The 25,808-nt window shown below is 42.6% G+C and overlaps 2 protein-coding genes across 14 annotated transcripts in view; both read left to right on the forward strand.

Annotated features, from left to right (window-relative positions):
• Positions 1 to 15: 15 nt before the first annotated feature.
• dennd3b (DENN/MADD domain containing 3b) lies at positions 16 to 18,917 on the forward strand. Its single transcript, XM_035530664.1, has 24 exons — positions 16 to 405; positions 1,068 to 1,194; positions 2,508 to 2,778; positions 3,107 to 3,222; positions 3,683 to 3,810; positions 4,136 to 4,247; positions 4,520 to 4,639; positions 4,838 to 5,056; positions 5,531 to 5,637; positions 5,865 to 6,020; positions 6,122 to 6,218; positions 6,291 to 6,394; positions 6,641 to 6,819; positions 7,297 to 7,818; positions 9,005 to 9,264; positions 9,551 to 9,721; positions 13,665 to 13,794; positions 14,105 to 14,212; positions 15,074 to 15,213; positions 15,894 to 16,054; positions 16,858 to 16,997; positions 17,203 to 17,321; positions 18,136 to 18,273; positions 18,376 to 18,917. The coding sequence occupies exons 2-24, from the start codon at positions 1,111 to 1,113 to the stop codon at positions 18,580 to 18,582; spliced, it is 3,789 nt and encodes a 1,262-aa protein (XP_035386557.1). The 5' UTR covers positions 16 to 405; positions 1,068 to 1,110; the 3' UTR covers positions 18,583 to 18,917.
• Positions 18,918 to 19,980: 1,063 nt separating this feature from the next.
• Positions 19,981 to 25,808, forward strand: part of ptk2ab (protein tyrosine kinase 2ab) — a 53,741-nt gene continuing 47,913 nt past the window's right edge. For 12 of the 13 annotated variants that reach the window (XM_035530442.1, XM_035530443.1, XM_035530446.1 and 9 more), the window contains exons 1-2: positions 19,981 to 20,244; positions 21,693 to 21,820. In XM_035530442.1, coding sequence (XP_035386335.1) covers positions 20,231 to 20,244; positions 21,693 to 21,820 — 142 coding nt within the window. In that variant the 5' untranslated portion in view covers positions 19,981 to 20,230. The remainder of the gene's footprint in view (positions 20,245 to 21,692; positions 21,821 to 25,808) is intronic. The other variant, XM_035530452.1, reaches the window with a different exon arrangement.

A 25,808-nucleotide genomic window follows, 5' to 3' on the forward strand; every position in this document is an offset into this window, starting at 1 on the left:
ACTGCATATTCAAAAAGAGAAGTTGAAGTTCTTTCTAATATTCATAACGTAGACGTCCAGGTAATAGAGATGCTATTTCTCTCCTAAACTGCCGTCTCTGTTTCAAGTGTTTCCATCCGGTACCCAAAAACTCGAAAGCACCATACACCATCAGACACAAAACGTTATCCTCTTCAGCCAAGACCTCAGGAGTTTGGGTGTTTCCTGAAGACTGCAAACATGCTTCTACCTTCATACCTGCTCAAGCGCAACAGGGATCTGTGCGCTCTGTGTGAAACTGGAATGTGGACGGAGCACTCCCGCAGTTCAGGAATACCGCTATTTCTATAGACGAATCCCTGGGAGTGTAGAACGATGTCCGTATGAAAAGCGTAACGCATGAGTCAAAATATAAATCACCCAAAGGTATGTTCATCTGTATTTATTCTTTTGTTAGGCTTTTTTTGGTCAACCAAGAGGAATGAGAACTGCCGCTCTGTCGATTTTTGCGGTGCGGCGGTGTTTCAGTTTGTATTTTAAGGTGCTCTGTCTGATTTGTATCTGAATGTGACGGTTAATTGTGTAAAGCAGCCTAGCATTTGCAATACGAACGCTCTTTTACATTGTTTACTGGACACATTGAGATTGTGTGTGTGTATATATTAGTGTGTATATATATATATATATATATATATATATTAATTAGTATATTAGTTGATGATTAATCATAGTGCCATTATAGGTAGCCTATACTTTTGAGTGTGTCGGTTAACCCCCCCGCGATTTACATACTCCCGTGTTTTCCTCAAGTCCCGAGAAGCGATTTTATGTTCTTACAACACATGAGTTGAGTTTAGATTAGGAACTCCCCATAACAAAGTAATTCTATGCCTCCCGTCTTTGGTCAGTAGTGGTATATTTCACTGCATTAGAGCAAGCCAGCTTGAAAGCTTTCATTAAACCATCTCCTGTTATATAACCTTTTAGGCGATTTGTTGTGAGTATTTGTAGTTTTGAAGGAATCTGCGGCCTCAACATGACCGACGTGGAAGTAATAAAACCTATGAAATCACCCATGTGAGCAACAGGTTTATGGGATCTTACGTAGAAGAGATTCTGCGCTGAGCGCCAATGGCAGAACATTTAGCCTCTGGGTTACTGGAAGCATGCGTCGTTGTTGGAATCTCAAACGACAAACTAAAAGAGGTATATGAGGTAAGACGAGTTTGGCAATCAGCCAAAACTTCATTTAATATTTTCAGCAGCCACATGGTAAGCACTGCAATGTATATAATTGCTCTTGCTTGTCATTCTTCCTTCGGTAAAGACGGAAGTTTAGGCTGCATTTAGAATAACCATGAACCAAGAAAAATATAGCCACAGGATTCAACTGACGGTTCAAGCACGTATAAGTCCTTGATAAGTCCTAAGAATCGGTTCAGAACCTACTAGATCTAGTATCACTGTACATTCTAGTTCACTGGTTCTGTCTTTACCAGTACTGGTCAAATCTGAAGCAACTGTTCACGGAGAAGTATTTTGCATGTTATTGAAGCATAGATTTAATGCTGGCTTCCCATAATTGCACAAGGCTATAAAGCTTCATTTAAATTGACAGCATTCATGTGTAACAGCTGCTTAAGAATATAAGAGAATTTAGGGGTGAGCTGAAATGACAGTAGCATAGTCTTTTAATTCCCAACTGTATGAGATAGTTTGGCTTATCTAGCTTTATGTACATTATGTACATCTTGCAAACACGAAAACTGCTGGATTTCTAAAGGTTTAAAAGCTGATGGTGCATTGCAGTGCCCTGTGCAGGTCAGTCAGGGTCAAAAGTGAAAAGCTTCACAAGAATGTAATGTCTAGAATGTCTAAAGTTTTATGTTGATATGAATCACTGTTGCTGACTTCTGTGTAGGCAAGTTTAAGTTATTTTAAAGGTGCTTGTGGGAGTGTCTATGCAGTTTTAGGCTGAACAAATTGTGAAAGGTTTGTAAACACTTAAATGTATTTAAAAGCCTTAACCATGCAGAAGACAAGAATAGTTTGTGTTTATACTTTCAAGTAGCATGTTGCTAAAGCAATGGGTTACATGTCGAGAAATTATTTGTTTTTAGTGACATGACAGTGGCATTGTCTTAATTTCCAAACGTATGAGAGAGTTTTGCTTATTACTAATGTTATTTCATTGTTATTGGTAGAAAAAAAAATTAACCCCTGTAGCGCACATTCTGCTTTATATATATGATCTATTTCTAGTCAAATAGTCAAAATACAATCTCTACTATAGCTTCAATAGCTTCCAAGACCCAGTTTTTTTCTAAAATTAAATTGAGTTTGAGAGACCATTCCATTGGATTACAATAGACAGCTGACCTTAAACGAGCTCTGCAAGATCATATCATACCACATCATCTTATTAGAACTGGGTTAAACCTGACTCTAGGTCAGCCCACAGTGATTTAACAGTGATGTACAACTCTTTTTTTTTTTTCTTTTCTTGCCCCCCGACTGAGTTTGCTCAGTCTCAGCAGCAGGAAACCAGCATCCCTCCACCTCAGTTTGACCCAGAGATCTTACAGGTCCACTCACCCCCGTTTGTGACGAAGGAGAGCCTCCGTGAGCCTGGCCTCGGAGGCTTCGGCCGGGGACAGTGCCGGCGCTCTTTCATCAAGAAGACGAGCGACAGATCCATGGTGGTTCCTGGGAGCACGACGGCCAGCGAGCAACCCAAGGAGGACGTGTCCGTGCCCAAACATCTGGACCTTGTGGCCCTGCCACAGCTCTGCTTTCCTGGTAAAGCCGGACCCTCACCTAATTCACACAAAACAGCGGATGTCTCCATGGCTTTGATCGTCCAGTTAAGACAGCTTCAAAAACTATGCAGCCTTCCAGACACAACGAATCCAGAGCAACTGGTGAACGTGCACTGTAGGCCTTAACACGAAACCTAGAACTTAACAAAAAAACCCTATCGGAACTGGCCAGACTAGTGCCAAAGCAATTACAGGCTTGGAGTACCAATTGCGACTGCAGTTTGCAGCGGTTTTTTTTTTTTTTTGATTGGTGCATTATGACAGCAGATTCCTGTGGATATTTTAATTAGCACTTTCTCTTATACCAGGAGGCCTTCAGGTATCCAAGGAGCAGAGAGACGATCATTTCCACTTTTTGGTGTTCACTGATGTCTTTGGGAACCAGACGCATGGTGTGGTTGTTCAGTATTACAGACTCATACAGGTTCGACACTTTAGCAGCTCTAATGCTACATCTACAGGGTTCAGCATTCTAAGCTACAGAATATTTCTTTGTGAGTTGTGAGAAAAAAGGGGCAGTGATAGCTGAGTGGTCAAGGTACTTGACTTATAATTGGAAGGTTGCTGGTTCAAGCCCCACCACTGCCAAGTTGCCACCGTGGGGTTCCTGAGCAAGGCCCTTAACCCTCAATTGCTCAAGCTGTACTCAATCATAATTGTAAGTTGCTTTGGATAAAAGTGTCAGCTAAATGCCATAAATTTGAATTTATTTTATTGGGACATTTGGAACAGCAACAAGGGATGCAGGTGGCACTTGGATGTGGAAAACACCAGTCATTTTTTTGTGCATTGGTTTACATATGAGCATATTGAAGATTTGACAGAATTGACACACATTTAATTAATTATTTTATTTTTTTTTTATATATAATTTTTTAAATCAGCTTTTCCAGGAAGGGATGCAGTGCCGGAATGGACATGGGTCCAAAGCTCCCCGACTTCACATACCCTACAGTGTGTGTGTTATATCCAAACAGCCCTACTACACTGCCCTAAAGGATTGCCTGTCATGGTAAGGGTCAGGATCTTGAGTTGGCCACTGGGGATTTTCTTTGGCCATCTTATTAAACACAGGTATAGCAGAATAACAAAGTCCAGACTGAAGGAGGTGCTTTGCTGGAGATGTAAAACCGAATAAACCAGTGACAGAGTCACGGAAAGAGATTTATGTTATTTAATTACTGTTTTGTCCATGGGCTTCCAGTATGCAGCTTTGCAAGGTGTGATTCGCCTTGGAGTGGGAAAAGATCTCCAACAGTAGAGAGCCACGGCGCAAACCTAGATTTTAATACGTGGCTGTGCTATTCTTGTTTTGCTTGTTCTCTTTTCCTCTGTAGCCTCCTGGGGCAGCTAAAAACCTGCCGCATGGCAGACTTTGACGAGAGAGTAAAGGAGTTTGCAGCCAAGCTGTCTCTGGTGCCCGTCCCGCCCCCCGGACCGCTGCACGTGGTGGGTTCAGCTTAGTTCTTATACCTGCCAGATTTCATTCCACATAAAACATCATATTCAGGGAGCACAACGCAATCTGGCCACATTTCCATGCATTTATATGTCTGCTATACATAGATACACAATTTTATTAGCATTTAAATTGTGCTAATGAGATCATTTGAGGTAAATTAGGAAGACATTCAAAACATAAAATCTTAAGTGTTTAAATTTTTTTTTCCTTTGCTTAAAATTCATGAGTTTTGACTGAGATTTTTTTGGTTTCCTGGCAGATGTTCACCTTGCGACCCCTGACAATAGTGCTTCCGTCCAGAGAGGATAAAGATCACCCTGTTGTAGACCTGGACCTGCACCTCCCATTCCTGTGTTTCAGACCCAGAACACTGCTGCAGGTTCCCCATATACACACGCACCACTGCATCCAGTATCCTGGTTTTAACTGGTTTAACTGTTTATAGAGGCCTACTTGTTCCTACCTGGCCTACACATATAAAAGATTCTACCCAAAAAAACAAAAAAAACAAAACTCTTTAAATTTGTCTCATTGGGTGTGCCATTTTAAGAGCTAATGCATTTCCCTTGGTACCCAGATAATGACCAGCATCCTGACTGAGCAGCGGCTGGTGTTCTTCTCGTCAGACTGGGCCCGGCTGACCCTGGTGGCCGAGTGCTTCATGCTGTACATCCGACCCCTGCGCTGGCACCACCCGCTGGTCCCCGTCCTGTCCCGCCAGATGCTGGACTTCCTCATGGCACCCACCGCGTTCCTCATGGGCTGCCATCTTAGCCACTACAAAGAGGTTGCAGAGGTAAGATCTCCTGAATGTGATGGGTTTATACCAGAAGATTAGATAAGATTAGATAAGTGCACTTATCTAGAGTGGTTAATGTACTGGGCTTGTAATCGGAAGGTTGCCAGTTCAAACCCCACAACTTCCAGGTTGCCACTGTCGGGCCCCTGAGCAAGGCCCTTGGCCTTCAAATGCTCAAGTTGTGTTCAGTCAGAATTGTAAGTCTGTCTCGATAAAAGTGTCAGTCAAGCACTGTAAGTGAAAATGCTTAGCAAAGTGTGCTTCGACAGTTGCCTTGCTGGTAGCTGGGGACGACGACTTTTTTCAGACGGCCATACTGACAGAATGAGGAACAAGTCAAATCTCATTCAGTTTCAAATGACTGTCCCCTGACAGCATATGTACATAGAGATTTCTCTCTTTTTGGGCTTAATGCTGGATAAATGGTCATTTTACTCTTGCTGTTAATATAAATTATTTTCTATGAATCAGGAGACGGATGACCTGATTTTGATCAATATTGACGAAGGGACAATCTCCTCAGACTCTGCCAACATACCGGAAGCTCCCTGTTCTGCTACTCAATGTTTTAAGAGACGGTAAAAATAATTTCAGGGGGAGAATACCCTCACATTCTCCTACTGCACTGCACCGTAAAAAAACACATGTAGGCTCTGTAGGTAACAAACGTCTCAGAGTACGGATGTCACTGTCAGGCCCAGTGAGAACAAGTGAGCATCAAACCACCAAAGTGAAATGTGCTACCTCTAGCATATACTGACAGCAGAACACAACTACTATATATGTGTGTGTGTGTTGTGAGCAGGAGCAGAAGCCTTCAGCTACATTATGATGTGCATACGGTGCACCAGGGCACATGCGTGGACATTAATGACCTGCGTGTAAAAAGGAGAAAGTGGCAGCAGAGCATCAACTGGGAAATACAGAAAGTCACCCTGGAGTTCCTCGTCAATGTCTTTAGGTGAGTTAGTACTTCTTGAGAAGAAATGAGCTCGTTTTCAACAGATCCTGCAGTTTAATTATGATTAAATCTGTTTATTAATTGGACGCTTCTTTTCTTAGGGATGTCAGCGATCACCTCAATTATGAGCACAGGGTTTTTAATACCGAAGAGTTTCTTAAGACCAGAGAATCTCAGGACCAACCATTCTACAAAAAGGTAACACTGGTTTTTAATGAAATCTCTGGTCTGTAACAGTCAGGCGGACTAATGGCCATTTCTGCATGACAGGTTTTGGAGACCTACGTTTTTCACTCTTTCCTGAAAGAGCGTCTGTGCAGAAAGACAGATGCATTCACACGAATGGAGCTAGACACTCGAACAGAAGCCCAGAAGTAAGCAGACCTGTCTCAGGATACTTGCCTACCAAGCACGCTACGAAAGAACACTTCACAAGTCCAAACATAAGTGCCTGGGGATGTGGAGTTTGACAGTTGTTTTTGTGGTGCTATTTAAGTTGCTTTTTAAGTGGAAAAGCTCGAGTTATCTCCCTGGAGATTCCCCACCACAATAACAACAGCAGCAATAACAACAAAAAAAACTAAAATGCCAACCATATGTAATAAAGTTTTGTGTTACAGGATAAAAGCTGGGGTTGAGATCCTTCGGAGGCCCACCATGCAGGAGCTGGCGTGGAAACACAGCTGCCCGGAAACACGCCTCAGTAAGCGGCTGGGCGCGAGCTTACCCAACCTGGGTGAGGAGAACCAGGGGAGCAGCCCTAGAAAAGCCTCATTCACCAGGACCACGTCTGACAGCTGTAAGAAACTGCTACTCTCCTTCACAGGCCAAACGGATATGTTAACGTCTATAAACGACGTTATAAATATTCATATGTTAATTAGCAATTGCTTCCTTAAGATTTAACTAAGTACTTGCTTCTGTATGAACTTTTATATTATAATGTATATATCTATTGAGTATTCTGATTTGATCCTTATTTATCTGTATTTAGAAATGAATTACTATTCGCCATTTCTTAGAACAAAGGGTTAGGGTTAGTTCTGATACATAAATAATAAAGGTGGGAGGAATTTGTATTACATTAATGCAATTCAGATTCCTTTTATTTGTTGTAGTGCTGTATTGTCATTTATTGAGTTTGTAATGTTATAATATTTCAAAGTCACTATATTCACAGGGCAATCTGAGAGGTTATACATATAATCTACTTTGACCATATATCTCTGTCTACCCAAAGTCTATTACTTCTGCCTGCTGTTCCTTGTATCATCAGCTCTAAACATCCCAGCCAAGCCAGTGAGGATTTTTAAGTTGCCTGACTTCCCTCCGCCTTTGGTGTACCATTATGTGCACCACTACTACACTGAGGTGACCCACCAGCTAAAAAAAGCTATGGCCTCCCTGCCTAGTGGCGATTCTGGTCTGTTGGCCAGATACTACTACCTCCGTGGCCTCATCAACACCTTGAACTCCAAGCACTTGGAGGCCCTCAGCGACTTCCAGAACCTCTACAAAACAGACATCGAGCTGTTCCCCGGGGAGCTGGTGCAAACGCTGGTGGACTCTCTGCAGAAGGAGGAGAAGGCAGAGGCGGAGAGGCGTCCAGAGCTCAGACGCCTCCTGTGCAGGCCGAAGAGCGATGAGAAGACCGAGGCGGGGCCGGAGGAGCACGTGAGGAAGTTCACGATGCCCAAAGGCCCCTTGCGCTCAGATGAGTTTGTGAAGGTCGTTCAGGAGTGCGGCATTGTTAGAGACGTGGCAACCATCCACAGGTTGTTCGAAGCTCTCACTGATGGTATGATTCCTTCATGTTCCTCTCATGTGCACTTTGTATTACATCAAATTTTAACAAAATGTGATTATATTGGCAAACTGGCACTCATTGTTTTGCTGTTTTACCGTTATGACCTAGTAGATGATCTCTCGTGTAAAGCAACACATTTGATTGAGTCTGTAAACTTGATAATTGCTTATGGTTTATGATAACACTGATTTATTCATTGTCTTCTTATGCGAAACAAATGCTCATATAATATGCCCTCGCTGTTTCCTGCATTATGAACCTACAACATCTTTGCAGACAATATCCAGATGATTTCTCCTCACTTCAACCGAGTGTCTAGTGTCATACAATTCTTGAATTTGATTACACTTTTTAGAGTCTGCAGTGAGTGAGATGAAAGCAGCACAGTGTTGTACTACACAGCAGAGGCAAGCACTTGCCCTCAGTCTGGCCTGACTGGGCCAGGCTGTAGTGTGTTCCCTGGGGTTTGGTCAGGCTTGCTTGAAAAGTGGGGATGCGACTTATGTCTGCTGCAACTGCGTTCAAATGATTTTGTAAGATTTTCTGCGGTCATGTTGTAGATTTCAGTTCAAGGCTGTATGAGAAAAATGTCTTCAGTTTTGCACAGAGGTCATAGGAGTGGTGCAGGTATGATGGCAGAGAGGGATGCCGCGAGAAAGAGACGGGGGGACAGATGGAGAGGAGGAGAGAGAGAAAGACTGAGGTGGAGAGCGAAACAGAGAGACTTAGAGTGGGAAAGAGAGAGAGAGAAAGAGACAGACAGGAGGAGGAAAAAGACAGAGTTGGAAAGAGGAGAGAGAAAGACTGTTATGGAATGCATCCACATGTTTCTACTTGTTCCTTAAGATGTTGAAACTCTTGATTCCTTGCTAATGTGTCTCTCATAGCAACGCAGTGGTTAGCAACACTTTGGGCTTGTTTGTTTACTTATTTACTGATGAACTCACTTGGATCATTTTTAAAAAGTGCTATTACGTTCTCAGTATTTCTTTGCTCTCTTCACTGGCTTCTGTCTACTGTATCCCTTAAACCTGATCTTAGCACTTCCATAAGCCCCAAAGCATGTCTGTGAGCCACCTTAGACGAGACAGGCTGCCAGGTGCCAATGAACATGACGTCGATTTGCAGCAACAATGCGAAAAAAAGGATAATGTAAAGCCTCGCTGTCATTCTTCAGGTCCACAGAAGGTGGTAGATCCAGAGCTGTTTCGAGTGTTTTATACGTTTTGGAAGGAGACAGAGGCTGAGGCTCAAGACGTTCACCTGCCTTCTGAAGTCATCGACCATCTGGATAACGATGAGTGTGTGTACAAGCTCTCCAGCTCTGTCAGGACAAATCACGGTGTGGGAAAGATTGCAATGACGCAGAAGAGGCTCTTCCTACTGACAGACGGGAGGCCAGGATATGTTGAAATCACCAAATTCAGAGACATCGAGGTTTGTGCTTTCATACTGGTGATGCATCATTTCAACATGACATTTGGTAGTAGATTTAATATTTTATTCATCATTTTCTTATCGAAGATTATGAATTCTTGCTAGTTTTAAACTGTTGCTAAGAATTTGGATTTTGATTATAAAAATGTTAATATTGCTACAATAGATTAAGAAGGAATGTTTGATAGTGATGGATCTGCAGTTAAAAGCCAGACTGCTCCTGAGATCATGGAGTCTGATTCTTGAGTCTGATGGTGGAGTCTGATAGTTGCTGGTCTTCCTGAAGGACATAAAGATCTCTGCCTCGCCCATCCTCTTGCTGCGGGTTCCCTCCCTCAAGATCAAGAGCACCCTGAGAAAGGAGGTTTTTGAGGCTAATCTGAAGACTGAGTGTGACCTCTGGAGTTTAATGGCCAAGGAGATGTGGGCAGGCAGGAGAATGGCCGATGACCATAAGGTAGACTCATCCATGTGTCTCTTTGAGTTGTTTATACTTTTAATTGGAGTTATAACCTCATTTTGATGGCTGTCTTCTATCGTTTTATACATAGCTTTGGTGAGTTATTTACTATCAACTGGCGAGAGATTTTTAAATGATTTTTTTCCCCCTGCGTTTTCCTCTGAAAGCATTCGAGATGGGTGGGACTAACGTTGGCGTGCGCGGCGTCAGGTCTGCCAAAGTACCACTCAGAGTTAGCGGAATGTTGCGTGTCGGACAGGGCGCATATTCCACTCTGCTCGTTCCGCTGCTCATGTGTTCCTTTTCAGTAGAGAATAGTCCAAAACCAGGTGGATAAATGAACCCGGGGGTCGATCGCACACACAGCACTGTACAATATAACATTTTGCTCGCATTTGTGATTTAAATATATTCGGCTTGGAGATACATATTAAATATTAAATCATGCACATCCTCTACATTGCTTTATTGAAATTTGCTAAAAGACTGAAACCGCTCTCCCATATGAAAGCAGGCTCTCACATAGAAATATAATGGTTTTCCTGCGTATAATTCAGCCTCTTGGCGCCTGAGGAAACGGTGCTCGATGGTCCAAAAGTTTTACAGTGGTCTGTTTTCCAGCGAGAGAGGGTCTTGTTCAGAGTCAGACGGCTCAAATGTGTTGCTAATCCCGCCTGCTGTCACCAACACTAACTGGTTTACAGTGAGACCTCGCTGTCAATCATTTAAGCAACCTGACACACCCTACAGTTCTGCAGCTTGGTGTTTTTGGGAGAATTTAACTATTAAATTGTATTTGTGTATTTCTTTAAAATACCATTTCTAAATCCTTATTACAATGATTTTAACCATGTGAAAACTAGTTGAAATATTGTTTTTAAATATTATCTCTGTCTATACTGTAGTTTAGAAACAGTCACGTTCCCTTTACTTAGGAAAAAAATTCCCTTTAGGAAAAAATCAGGGGAAACCTGTTGACTCAGCACACGCTTCTACTGGAAACCTAGGGGAAGATACTCTGGGCTTCCTCCACAACCCCCCAGGCTTCCATTTTAAGCGTGCTTTGAGTAAACTGTTTTCTTTTTCAGAACCAGAATCACTTTATTCCGCCAAGTATGTGTATACACATACAAGGAATTTGTCTTGGTGAGTGCCCACATGTATGAGTGTAACCCACTAAAACAACTAGACAGCACATATACTGCAACAGTATTTAACTATAACAGAAAAAAGGAAACATTTAGATAAACAGGATATAGAATAAGGAATAAGTAAATCATAAAAATAAAAACAGAGTTACAAAAACTAAGAATATCTGTACATGTCATATGTATGTTAAATCAGAAAATGTATTTTATTTATATATATATATATATATATATATATATAATATAGTACAGCAAGATGCTTTAAAAATGACTATTAATGATACAGAAACCCATACATACAGATGTGATGGATTTGGTTAAATAGTGCTGAAATATTTCTTAAAGATTGTCATGTTGTGTAATATTGTGTAACACCGTTTTTGGGTTTTTTGGGACATTTTTTTTTCATGCTAGAAGTTGAGCTTTAAACCCATATTGTTACCAAAACCACTACTGATTAAAACATCACAAACCTACACAGCAACGTTAACCATATGAGCCAGTTCCATGTCTTATACCGGAGATGTGTGGACGCATTCCATTGTCACAGTGGAGATGTGCAAACATTAAAAAAGAGAAAGGACGTGTCCGTCAACATCCAGGGCTTGCGGCGGTATCCCGTTTGTCATTTTCCACTGTAAAGGCATGACATGACTCAGCCCTGCTTCTTCATCTGCACAAAATGATCTGAAAATTACCCAGCAGCTTATATTTGAACTTTTTCAACTGTTTTTAATGTAATCTAAACATTATTATGTAAATTTAAACACTGTTCCTAATCACAAATTACAGACTTTCAAGGCACTACAGTTGTTTCTCAATAAACAATAGTTATTTCTGTTCTAATAACAGTCCAGGGTCATAGGACCAATACGTAACATACGGGAATACATCATAAACTAAATGAAAGAACACAATGGGATTACCCAGCATCTTATATTTGAACTTTTTCAACTGTTTTTAATGTAATCTAAACATTATTATGTAAATTTAAACACTGTTCCTAATCACAAATTACAGACTTTCAAGGCACTACAGTTGTTTCTCAATAAACAATAGTTATTTCTGTTCTAATAACAGTCCAGGGTCATAGGACCAATACGTAACATACGGGAATACATCATAAACTAAATGAAAGAACACAATGGGATTACCCAGCAGTTTATATTTGAACTTTTTCAACTGTTTTTAATGTAATCTAAACATTATTATGTAAATTTAAACACTGTTCCTAATCACAAATTACAGACTTTCAAGGCACTACAGTTGTTTCTCAATAAACAATAGTTATTTCTGTTCTAATAACAGTCCAGGGTCATAGGACCAATACGTAACATACGGGAATACATCATAAACTAAATGAAAGAACACAATGGGAAGGGGAAGCAGGCTATAACAAACACAAGCCACGATAAGAGCACTTAACAGGCAGAGAGAACACGAGGGCTAGAACACACAGTGGCTACGATTAACACAATGACCAGCAATGCCACCGGGGAACAAGGCAGGGTCTAAGTATTCTAATAAGAATGACCAAGACACCGGTGATGGGCAGAGAAAACGAAACGCAGCAGCAAAACAAACGCACGTGACAGGGAAACCATGAATGACCACGAAGACGCTAGGGAGTGGCCGGCCAGAAACAAAAACAGGACTAAGACGAGACACCGAACTCAGACAAGGGAACAGTCACCAGGGGAAACAGGAGCGGACAGAACCACAAGAACCAGGAACAGAACACCGAACAGAAGACTGAGGACGACAATAGGGCCGGGAGGGCGGATAAGGAGACAGAAGATACCAAACAACTACGGATGAAAGGATGAGGAAAACAAAAATGCAATACAGACCAGGATAGGGACAGGAAGAAAAACGGACAGGGTAACCGGAACAGGAGACACAGGAACAGGCACAGGGACAGACACCACAACAGGCAAAAACAATGCGGCAGCAGGAGCGGACAACCGAGGAAACATGGGAGGACCGCAGGGAAGGAGACACAAGGAACCACGGGGTGGAGGCGTCCTTCTCGCTGGGAACAGGAACCGGCAGGGTGGTTTGCGGGACAGCCACCGGTACAGGTGGGGTGACCCTGGAGGAACACAGACACAGGACCCACTCATCAGCTCCCAGGGCTCACGCGAGCTATAGGTAGCTCGCAGTTGCACTTGAGAGCACACCGAGCACAATACCAAGGATTATCCGACAAGACGCCCGGAGTCGTACCAGAGTCTCACGCTCTCGCTGTGTCCTGCGGTTCGTGAAGGGCATATCCGTAATCAGAGTCATAGTCACGGTCCAGGGTCAATGAACCAACGCAGAGTGTCTGGGAGTGCATAGTAAACAAAGGAGACAAAACACTTGATAACAGAATAGGGAAACAGGCTACAATAAGGAACACAAACAAAACAAACAGGCTAAAAAACACAGGCATAGCAAACACGACAGAGCTTAGTACCTCCAAATACAGAGAACAGAGGCATGGAAAAAAAAAAGATGCTAGGGAACACAAAGACCAACAAACGAACAGGGCAAAACAGTGGGTTTAAATACACAGGGCAATGAGGACTAACAATGCACAGGTGATACAAATGAGGTGAAAACCAAAATAATGTTTGAAACAAGAATGTAGAAAATGAACCAATGAGATGAGACAGGGACACCAGGAGGGGCTCACCGTGACACACAACAGGACAAACTGCTACAAAAATGATATGTAGTAAAATGCCCATGGTCCTATTGCTAGGATTTTGTCCTGAAGTCTTGAAATGCTGAGAGTGCGCTTCTTCCAGGATCCGCAGCACGTGCACCAGGCCCTGACTAACGTCCTGCTCATGGACGCTGTGGTGGGCTGTCTGCAGTCGCCCAAGGCCGCGCTGGCCGCCTCCACCCTGGCCTACTACGATAAGATGAAGAGGGAGGGTACGTGTAAATCTAAGTGTCCCATCGCTGTGTGAGAATACGGTTGACTTTGTGTGACCTTGGAAAGAGCTCATGGCTTCAGGAGAAAACAAATGAAGCTTCCTTTGAGCCACTGCGGTGCCTTCAGAGCCTTTTGTCTCTGCAGTTTGGTGTTACTTTTATTTTTGTCTGTCATTTTTCTGGCCCACAGCATAAAATAGTCAAAGAAATATCACGTTTGTTTTCTGCTGTTCAAACTTGCGGAATTATTGTTCTTCACTGTAGTGGCAAACTGTATGTGGCCTTTGATAAATCTCTGCTTTTTCTGTAGTGCCTGTAACCGTGCCTAAATCTACAGTGGAGACCCTGAAACACAGGATAAATCCGTCTCTGTGCATGGTCACTCCACAGGCCGTGGATGTCCTGCTGTACACCCCAGGTTGGATTGCTTTGTTTCATCCTAAAGGAGCTAATTAATGCACCTTAACTGTCTTCTTTCACAATGGTTTCAAGCTTTTCTCATGTATCTGTTTTATGATCTGGGTAGTGTTTCCGTTGATCTTGGTGTTTTTTTTCCATAAATGGAAAATAATAGGAAAGACAAAATGATCTTTGCAGAATTAAATCTGCATTAGCACCCTAGAAGACCATGTTAGCACTATTAAAAGATTATAATTGGCATGCTTGTTCTTTGACACACACACCAGGACAGTATAGTCACTTTTCCTGTGTCTTCTAGCAGGGTTTGGATGCATTTGCATTTCCTTAGAATCACATGATTTTATTACAGTCAATAATGTTGAATGGGCCAGTTAACATTACTTAGACAGCTAAGCAGGAACCAGACGACCAGTGGAGAGGACTGACCTCAACGCTTCGCGCTAAACACGCTGGGAAGCATTTCAACAGCCTACAGTTATCCCTGTTAAATCCAAACCACGCCTGGAAACCCTTACAGTGGTAACTCGGTGGTTAAGGTACTTAACTTGTAATCGAAAGGTTACCAGTTCAAGCCCCACCACTGGCAAGTTGCCACTGTTGGGCCCCTGAGCAAGGCCCTTAACCCTGAAGTTGTATTCAGTCATAATTGTAAGTCTCTTTGGCTAAAAGCATCAGCTAAATGCCTTAAAAATATTTATGCCTTGTAGCTGGTTGCTTGGGTTAAGTTTGCTGTTACACAAAAGCTCTTGTTACACTTTATGCTGAAATCTAAGCAGCATGATTGTAGGAAAACAGTGAAGGCAATCCAGCCTTATTTTAGCAGAACATGCATCCGTTGTGTGTGTGCCTCCACTGCTAGGCCAGCTGACCTTCTCCGACGGTGACCAGGCCGAGACTCCAAAGCTTTGGTGTGGTCTTAGCAGCGGTACGGTTGTGGTGTTCGACGCTGCTACGTGGTCCATGCAACACAACTGCATCCAAGTGGGAACTAAGCAACTGGTGAGACAACTCAGAACTGCAGCAACATGACAACTTGATGACTTATATCAGGTGTAAAAATATCAGGTCAAAGGTTAGCAGAGTTTCGCTGTAATTCTGTAGACAAATTTTAAAAGATGGCCTCAGCCAGCAAGCAGTATGGGTAAAGACGGCAGAGTACATCACAAATAAAAATACACTTAACAATGCACTCAGACATGTGCTGAGGAACAAAATGGAACAAATTGTTCTTTCTTCACAGAAAGATTTAGGTACAAATAAAAATTTTATTGATTGAAAACACTCAGAAAAGTAGAAATCATTATATTTTGTCTGAATATATGTAACAGAACTTTGTTGAACAATTTGTACAACTGTACAACATATTTCTACGCGTGTTAAAATCTTTGTTATAGCTGCTAGCTTTGTTGCTGTGACAAGTTCTGACTAGTTTGTTGTAATGTTTCCTTATATATCAAACATTTATATGAATAACAGAAATTTGATCACCTTCCCTACTACTTTAAAAAGCTTCTACAGTGCCACCGAGTGGCCGAGAGTCAAAGGGCCGCAGTCTTTCTTGCTGTGATCTTTTCAGAACGTCTTTGTGGGTTCCTTAAAGTGAAGGTCCTGTTATAAAACTGAGCAGAACAGGATTTCACGTGGATGCGTGTTTTTGCATTTTTAATCTTTGTGCTCAGAATTGCATGCTGGGATTAGACCAGGAGCAGGTGTGGATCGGCTCTCAGGACTCTGTGATTTACATCATCAACACCCGCAGCATGTCGTGCCACAAGCAGCTGACCGAGCACCGGGCTGAGGTCACGGCCTTTGCCCTGGAGGAGAGAAGCCTCAGACCTAGGTGGCCCACACACTGGCTGCATTTGTTTCCATGGCCCTGCCTGTCCTAACATGGTTCTGCAGGGTCACTTCTAATGCTCAATTAAACTTTAGTGCACTTAAAGATGGGGCTTATTAGCTTTGCGTGCATGTTCAGTACAAGAGAGCAATTATTAACCAAACCAAAAAACAGACCTTTTTGTCCTGCTTGGTTATGATGGAGTTCAAAGTGCATGCGTGCTGGAAATTACAATATTCATTACATCTCACTTACTTTCTTTTGGCATCAGTCTTCACAATACTTTCAATCAATTACTTCACAGTAAATTTTGGCCATTGTATTCTTTGTAGTGTCTAATTGGAAACACACACAGATAGATAGAGAGAGAGAGAGAGAGATAGATAGATGGAGATTAAGTGTTGGTAGTTTTGACTTTTGACTGCGGTTGTATTTCATTTCCTTCTTTATCATTATGATCTCAGCTCATTCTTAACCAACACAAAGGAGGACCTATTAAAAAAAAAAAAAAAAAACACTTTGCAGGGAAATACATCTTGCACTTAGACAAACGTTCACATTCAAAATCATGCTGAACTCAAATGCACTGTTAGATATTTTGCCCAAGCACATTGGTAGGCCTTATTCACTTGGACATGTCACATGGTACAGAAGAAACAGGCTGCAAGCCTCGTCTGCCTTCAGCAGGCGGCAGTGTCGGATACAGTTTTTATAGTAACAGCAGAAGTTCAGCTTTAAGTATGAGCTGATGTTGATGTTTAAACTGGTGTCCCTGTTTGTTTGTTTGTTTGTTTGTTTGTCCCTAGCCACACTCAGCTGTACTCCTGTAGTGCTGATGGATCTGTCATTGTTTGGGATGTTCTCACTCTGAAGGTGAAGAAACAGTTTCATTTGGATTGTGAAGGACTGAAGTTCATTGAGCTTTACAATGGAACATTATGGTGTGGTAAGACAACACATGCAAACAGTGGTTTAAGTAAGTGGTTATCACAAAGAACATTATTTCAAGTCAGTATACAGTTCTTTTTAAGCCAGAAACCCAACAATTATAACACAAACCATCCTTTCTGATGACAATTTACCTACAAATAATTTCTCCACAGCTTTCCCAAATCCAATAGGAAACATAAGGCTTCTGTACTGTGTGTTAGGTGGTAAGGACTGCATGGTGGAGCTGAGGAAACACGGCGTGATCCAGCGTAAGATCTCCCTCCCTGGGGCTGCAGTGAGCACAGCCTCTACATTCAGCAGCTTCTTGCTCTTAGCAGAGGTTCGTGGGATCTGTACAGAACAGCTGCTCTGCTTCCCCCCCCAAACCATGACTAAGTTTTATGACCAGAGCACCCAGCGATGGGAATGAGCGGAAATGGCTCCTAAACTGGTTAAATGGAGCTTTAAGCAGTTGTCCAATGATCCAAGCTAAAGCCTTGTTAATTTAGGACAGAACATTTTTATTGCATCTCATCTGAATCATTCGACTTGCAATGGTACTTTGAAATGGTGCTTTCCACCCTGTGCAGTTTTGCTGTTTTTGGCTTAACCAATTTGTGCCCTGAAATTCTTAAAAAGAATGTCTTTGGATTTTTTTCAGGGACCTTGAGAGCCCATGTGCTATGTGTAAAAAGGGCTTCATTCAGTTATTACTTCATTAATAATTCAGTTATTAAAATGTATAATTTGGTAAAACTAAATTTGTCTGGCTTGCCATTTGACCAGTTTTATTGACTCGGCAAGAAGCAGATACAAAAAGAATACACACTTTAGTAACTGTAATAACACATCATTCTGATAAGGCACTCCACAGCCATGGTTTAGTCTCAAATACTCCGTGCTTCAGTGGCTAAGGGCCCGTATAAAAGGACTCGAGGTTACTGGTTTGGTGGCCCCAGGCACAGGTATGGGTATGGGTATGATCCCAGCAGGTGAGGACTCTAACAGTTCTGTCTGTATGCCCTTCAGCAGTGAACCTAGACCCCAGTATATCAACCACCAGTGCAGGCCTTACACACAAGCCTGGGGAGAGAAAAAGCCTTAGCAAAGTTTACGATGGTTCAGATTGTTTCAGATCTCTCCCATCCTTGCAGAGAGGAGAGCTTTGGATCAGCTCGGCCGATTCAGGGGAGCTGTGGGTGCGGCCTTTAACGGGTGAGGCTGGGCCGTGTGACAGGGTCACACTCCCCGGATGTTCAGGCGTCACCTGCATGATCAGGGTCAAGAACCAGGTACGTGTCCGCGAAGAGGCCGGCACGGCTGTCGCAGCAGCACAATGTCTCCACAATGCCTCCATCACGGTGGCTTGTCCCCCTCTCCCCGGCTCTCTGTAGGTCTGGGTGGGCGGCCATGCCGGGGGTCCCGGGCCAAGCGGCTACGGCGGGAAGATCTTCGTGTTGGACTCGGAGAGGCGGAGCTCGCAGAAGGAACTGCAGGCTCACGCGGACAGCGTCCGGGCTCTCTGCTCCGCCGAAGACCGCTACGTACTTAGCGGCTCTGCTAAGCGCGATGGCAAAATAGCCATCTGGAAAGTAGAGTAGTGAGGGAGGCCTTGCATTTAGACATTTAACAACATTTAACCATAGTTTCCGGCTGAGGAGTCAGAAGCATGTTTATAACTGTAATAGTTTCAGAAATGAGAAACAAAGGTGGGCTAATCGCTAAAGTAATGCAGGGTGATGGGAAAATGTAATCTCACACGGGTAACAGCTTTCTGAAGACATAGAATTATATAGAATATTCATATAGAATGTGAAAATTGTAGATTTCTGTAACAAGGACATTTAGTCAGCAAATCAAGTTAAACATCTCCACTCTGTGCTGATAATGATATCTAAATACTTGGTAAAAAATAAACAATTTGCATTGAACTTCAGATGTTGTCAATTTTGTCGCCACAGTCTCAAACGGGCAGGTTCACAGATTCAACTCCACAAAACCCAAACCAATATGAATTTCATCAGCCACCAAAACACCAGCTCTGATGTTCCCATGCATGACATACTGCAGTGGGTTTGAAACAAATTAAGCATTCACCTGTGCTCTGTTGTTGCAGAGGGAACTGTTGCTCTATGAATAAAGCTTTAATGATCCTTGAAAAGTGATGGATACGATCAACATGACGGGACAGTGTGGACCTGGATCGGCACCCTGATTCATTATGAATGCGGCTTGCATGGCCTTCACCCAGGCTCAGGGCACTGATTGGCTTGGCTTGCTGCTGGCCATGGGAGGATGCGGTGCCACACTGGGAGCTGTAGACCAGCACGTTAACACTGGACAATGCAGATACAGAGCCATGCTGTCATCCTGTTGAATCTCAGGATATTCTGGATTTGAGAGTTGGTGTACAAGGAGCACAAATGAATGATTACTGAGTAATGGATTTTTTCCCCAACATTTGTTAAAAATCTTTAAAAATATATATATATATTTGTAGAATCTTTTTGCCTTATAGGTGGCTTGAATTAATCTTTTCAAATGTCAGTGAATATCAGTTAGCATTTAATATCTCTCTCTCTCTCTCTCTCTCTCTCTCTCTCTCTCTCTCTCTGTGTATGGACAAAATGACCCATACTTTTTTATATAAAAGTATGGCTCATTTTGTCCATACACACGTATATCGAAAGTGTGTGTGTATGTATGTATGTGTGTGTGTGTGTGTGTGTGTGTGTATATATATATATATATATATATATATGGATAATTTTCGTTTTCATTATTTTTTTTAAACAAATAAACATTAATTAGCAGATCAACTTAATTATCGGGGAATGATGGGTTTACGAATATTATCATTTGTTAAAGTGCTTTTGTTTTACCCACATATATTAGTTTTATTCTACTCGTATACGTGGGTAAACAAATGAGGCGTTCCCGTGAAAGGATAATCGCCGTGCAGGTCGCACCGTCTACTGTTGCCCGGTAATGTCACACGGTGCTGGCCGGTCTGAGCGGTGCTGGGCCGGTTTACCATGCGTCAGCCATATTGGACCCATCCTTCTAGGATGCGGTGGTGTTTTGGTGGTGGGAACAGAAGAGGGAGTATTCCGGCTGTGGACACCAGAAACTCAGACCCCCGCGGAGCTTTTAAAGGAGCCAAGGCACAGAGCTAACGGGATCCACACACTAACGAAATATTCCGCAGCGACGGCGTTTCTGCAGAGACTAATGCTTCTGGAATAACTGATGAAAACGATGCGGTAAGAGTGGAGTAATATCTCTGGAATATATATATATATATGTATATATATATCTTCTCTGAGAAAGCATTAAGTTGCAGTGCTGGTAGCCTGCTAGCTAGTGTTGGAGACACAAGCCTCTAGGTTAGTAGCTAAGCTATGCTAGCCAGCACAGAAAGGAGCCTTGCCTGCTCCGGCCGCCTGCTTGCTGGCTGGATAAAAGCACAACAGGCTCAGCGCGCAGCATTCCGGCTTTGGTGATCGTGTTTTAAACGGAGGAGGTCGTGGTTCAGGATTAAAGCAAATTCTCAGCCACTCACCGGGGGGGAGGGGGTGTTTCAATCAGAAAATGCTCAGACCCATCATTTGTGTCAAATAACTAGCTAGCTTACCACCTAAAATATAGATATAGAATCTAGCAAGGTTGGTATCTATAGAGGTTTGGTACAGCTACGTCATTCTTTAAGGTCGCAGACGCGGCGCGTGGAGCTCGGTGTATTGTCAGAAGGTGCAGTGGGCAAACCTCTGGACCACTTAAGGTATAGGCAGTGCAGTGGGCAAACCTCTGGACCACTGAAGGTATAGGCAGTGCAGTGGGTGGACCACTGAAGGTATAGGCAGTGCAGTGGGTGGACCACTGGACCACTGAAGGTATAGGCAGTGCAGTGGGTGGACCACTGGACCACTGAAGGTATAGGCAGTGCAGTGGGCAAACCTCTAGACCACTGAAGGTATAGGCAGTGCAGTGGGCAAACCACTGGACCACTGAAGGTATAGGCAGTGCAGTGGGCAAACCACTGGACCACTGAAGGTATAGGCAGTGCAGTGGGCAAACCACTGGACCACTGAAGGTATAGGCAGTGCAGTGGGCAAACCACTGGACCACTGAAGGTATAGGCAGTGCAGTGGGCAAACCACTGGACCACTGAAGGTATAGGCAATGCAGTGGGCAAACCTCTGGGCCACTGAAGGTATAGGCAGTGCAGTGGGCAAACCTCTGGGCCACTGAAGGTATAGGCAGTGCAGTGGGCAAACCACTGGAACACTGAAGGTATAGGCAGTGCAGTGGGCAAACCTCTGGGCCACTGAAGGTATAGGCAGTGCAGTGGGCAAACCACTGGAACACTGAAGGTATAGGCAGTGCAGTGGGCAAACCTCTGGGCCACTGAAAATATAGGCAGTGCAGTGGGCAAACCACTGGACTACTGAACTTGCATGAAGATGAACTTAGCTAGCTAATGCTCTTGTAGCTTGCCTTGTAAACATTCCCATTTTTCTGAGCTAGTACCTCACTTGAATGTTGCAAATGTAATGGTTGATAATGTTTAGGTTGAGCTGAAAGCTATTGTCATCTTATTTCTATTTATTTATCGGTCTGTGTATTTATTTATTTCACATGAGAAGTTGTGTTTTGTTTTTGTTTTTTTCTTCTTCTCAGGACGTGAGTAACGGTTTGTGTTCACTCTCAGTATACAGCAGTGGAATTACTTCATTGCTGTCTACGCAAGGTTGTGGGTCCGGCAAGTCCTAGCTAGTGCATGCAGAGGGAGGAGCTTGGAGAAGGAGTTCCATAGGTGCGTGCGGCAGAAACATTTAGGTATGTTCCAATGCCACGAGCAGGACGCGGGTTCAAAAAAAACAACAAAAAACACGCTAAGGAGAAAAGATAACTTTTGGGTGGATACATGGGAACACGTCATGCAGTTTTGGAGTTTTCTAAGTTGTACCAGTGGAGGTATGTGATCTTATCTTGTCAATAAAAATCCATTGCTGGCATTTATTAGTAGTAGTAGTAGTACTCCAGACCTGGTTTAGTAGGGCTTCCATTGCTGGGGTAGAATTTCTACTAAACAAGATTAGCAAACAGCCTGGCGATGAAGTATGAAGTCGGCTCCTGTTTTCAATGTACTTGCCTGTAAATGTTGTGTGTCAGTCAGATGCTTAAGTAATACAAAGAAAAGGCCAGTTATGTTTCCTCTTTGCAGTTTGAATGTCAACCTGTGAAATCCTTGAAACCCACTTTAACGCCGTGATTTGCTCCAGGCTATGGTTTTGTACGGGTGGTATGTAACCAACCCCTGAAATTACTCTTTATTTTGGGAGAGGTATAGATGCATACATCACAACACAGTTCAGTAATGATAACTTAAACTGTCTTAGGTACACCAGTATGCTAATGTTCAAGTTTAGATGGTTTGATTGTGTTCGTTCCCTAGAGAGGTATTTTGACTAATTTCTTTAACTGCAAAGACCTTGGCAATAGGCAATGTTTATATCATCATCTACATGTACAGTCTATTGTGATCATAGCAATGTTGTGAAATATCACAAAATCATACATTCTCAGATATTTAGATATTTACTTGGGTTTTCCAACCAAAGAAGTGTTTTTAAACAGCAAAGCATTCAATAGGCTATATGACTGTAAAAAATATTGCAGTGTAGTAATCATATATTTATTACAGGGCTTACTTTGTAAATTTCTTATTAAAGGAAACCTTTTCACTATGCAAAAATACAATTCCCCATAGCCATTAATGACCTATGCAGTGTGTCGATTTCAGGTGCTTTTGTTTTTAGTTGGAGACAAGTCCCATATTCAAATAGCATCACTTCTGTTGTGGATTTTCCGGTCATAGGGCGAAAACATGAAAAGGACATCACAAGAGGACAAGTCCACGTTGCCTGAACATTACATTTTGCTGCCTTTTTTGAACAGCTGTATACTTGAATGAACATCTGTTCAGAGTGATAAAGCCAGTTATAAGCTATCGCCAAGCTGACAAATCATGCGCCTCTCTGGAGAATGCATTGGGATTGTAAAGAAAAACCACTGCACTTACAGTTTTTGTTGCAGCAGTGCTCAAGGTACAGCTGACAGCTGATGCTGAAAAATAAATAAATAAATGCAATAATTAAATCGTTATCGGTGCTTAACAAGCCTATTCTGTCAGATAGGAAGTGGCGAATATTACTGAAGGCAATGCAAGTGTAAAAAGTTGCAAATTACTTGGGAGCAGTCTATAGTGCAAATTTTGACAAAAGTGCTTTTTATGTATAAAGAGCGATTCAGTGCTGTGCAGAACATTTTATTAGAAACATCTATTTTGCACTTGCGCTTACTGTCTGAGCTCCAACTATTTTATACCGCACTTTATACGTGTACATTTCCATACTGTAGCCTAGCTGATGCCATGCACATTAACCTTCAGTTTCTGACCGCAGGGCCGTGTACTGTTTGGCTTGGGAAGCGTCTCCAACATGGCGGCGGGGTGCCGTGCCGCTACGCGGGTGTTGGGTGCTGCGGTGTTGCCGCAGTTCTTATGCATGTCAGCGTCATTACTTGAGCGCTGCTCGTGGAGAGCTGGTCGTCAGCAGTCTTGCGCCCCTAAACTGACCCCCGGCGAAGGCCGGGAGGATGGCCCATGCATGTTCAGATTCTGTTTAGATGGACTGTAGCGTCTACGAGGCAGGTTTTACAAATAAAGGGTTTTGCTGAGCGCGTGCGTCTGTTGAGAAGGTAATGCGCCGGATTCTCACTGCAGTGTGCCCCTCAGCGTTGTTAAAAAGTGGAGCCGAGCTAGCCAATGTGCAGGAGCTTAAGGGAGAGATGTGCTTATTGCCAGATACACTCTTTCATGCCCTTTTAAAAAAAAAAGGTGAGTGTAGTGATACAGCACAGTTAGACAAATGACCTATGAGCTTCCCGGGCACTGTAGTTCTTATTATTACCATGTTTTAGGCATAGTAGCCACACTGATGCATACATTACATTACATTTGGAATTACAATGAAAATGTGTCTTATTAAAGAGGGATGGCCTGGATTTTACTTATTAAGAGTTGAAACTACATAACATTATGCAAATGATCTATTTATCTAATTATGTGTACTGCTGCATTGGGTATCTGGCCCAGTTCATGTAACCCACAGCCCCACTGCAATGAATATTAAACACCACAGATCCTTCTGAAGTTGAGCCCTTGGCTTTCTGTTTTAAAGCTTGGGAACGTGTAATTAATCGATCATTCGGATGTCTGTGTGTTGCGTTCGTTCCGAGGAACAGATCTGAGTGACATGCCTGAACATAGCTGCTAAGCCATCGCCAGTGCCGGAGCATACTGGATTTTAGGGTGGTGAGGGGCCACCCTCGTATAGGCTGCCCGTTTACAGATCTCTCCATTGGTAAGAGAGCGTTTAATTCCACGCTTTACTGCTAAGGCACACGGAGGACAGTAGTTATCATTACTCAGGGTTTCCCTGATCATCTCTGCTGCCAGGTGTTGAGCCATGATCTGACTCATTGAAACCAGGCCACATTTTTTAGGATTAAACTCACTTCCCTTTCACCTTACTTCCTGTGGCGAGGTATTGATGTAACAGAAGGAATAGGATTTTTAAAAAATATTTGAAACCTTTCTTGCAAAATCACACCTCCTCTGCTGACTAGTCTGCTTCAGGAGCTTTACTCTGATCGCCATGCGTCGGCAGGTCGTGCGCTCCTCGCACGCCTTTGTGCAAACTCTGTTCCAATCAATGCCATTACGGAAATTGAAAGGGCCCGGTAAAGGCTTTGAAGGCCTGTTTTACGTGTTCCTGCTGTCTCTAGCCAGAGCTTGACTTGCATTTGCGCGTATGCAGAAATGTTTGCTGTTGTATATTCAGTCAAGTTACCAGAGCAAAAATTTGCATTTTACATTCTGCTACTTAACAATTCTGACCTTCAATGCAATTTGCTACTTGCTTACTTAAAAAAAAAAAAAAAAAAAAAAAATTTAATGGTGTGAAAATTTTCATTTGGGTAAGCAGTTGATGCAGAGTAGTCCTTCAGTGTGCTTTTCTCTCCTCTTTTCTTTATCAGTCCTGACAAGTGTAACCTAATTCAAATAAAGACTATTACACAGCCTCCAAATTAGTTAATAAACTCTAGATTTAGGAAATTGGATTGAGGCTGTTCATTGCAAAATACCTTCAACTTACAAGTGAATTCTCCTTTTTTCCCTCAAAAGGTCCAGTTTTATCAGATCAGATTCCTGTGCCTAGATATTCACTTGCCAGCCTGATCATGTTGTAGTAAGGTAACATCACAGCCCTGCTGTAAAATAAGTTATGTACTACTGTCATTTATTCAGCCCAATCAGAGCAGATGCATCACCATACGCACATCATTTTTGCTGAACTTTGCTTGAAAAACATAGTAAAATATTTTAGTTTTTAGTTAAAAAATTGAATGCCTGGTGTTTGAGCTAGTGGCTTTTATCACCTCTAATTAATGAATAAAACTGAAATGACATTTCCCCGTCAGCCTTTGAGGGTAGGAGATAAGATTTCATGTCCTGAATGATGAGAGCCAAATTCTGAGTTTTTTTTTTCTTTGGAACAAACTACTTCCTACATGGGTTTTTATTGTCTGATTGTATGGAGCACTAGACTGAGCAAAGAATATGTTGAATTCAGTCCCAGACAAGCTGTCAGGCTTGAGTGAGAAAACCCAGTTTTAGCCTCAGGGACCGCTGACCACAGACGACATGTGGCCGAGCTGGAACTCGGACCAGGTGACTAATAAATGCATTTTTATTATGCTG

This window comes from Electrophorus electricus, chromosome 10 (assembly GCF_013358815.1).
Source record: "Electrophorus electricus isolate fEleEle1 chromosome 10, fEleEle1.pri, whole genome shotgun sequence".
NCBI classification, from domain to species: domain Eukaryota; kingdom Metazoa; phylum Chordata; class Actinopteri; order Gymnotiformes; family Gymnotidae; genus Electrophorus; species Electrophorus electricus.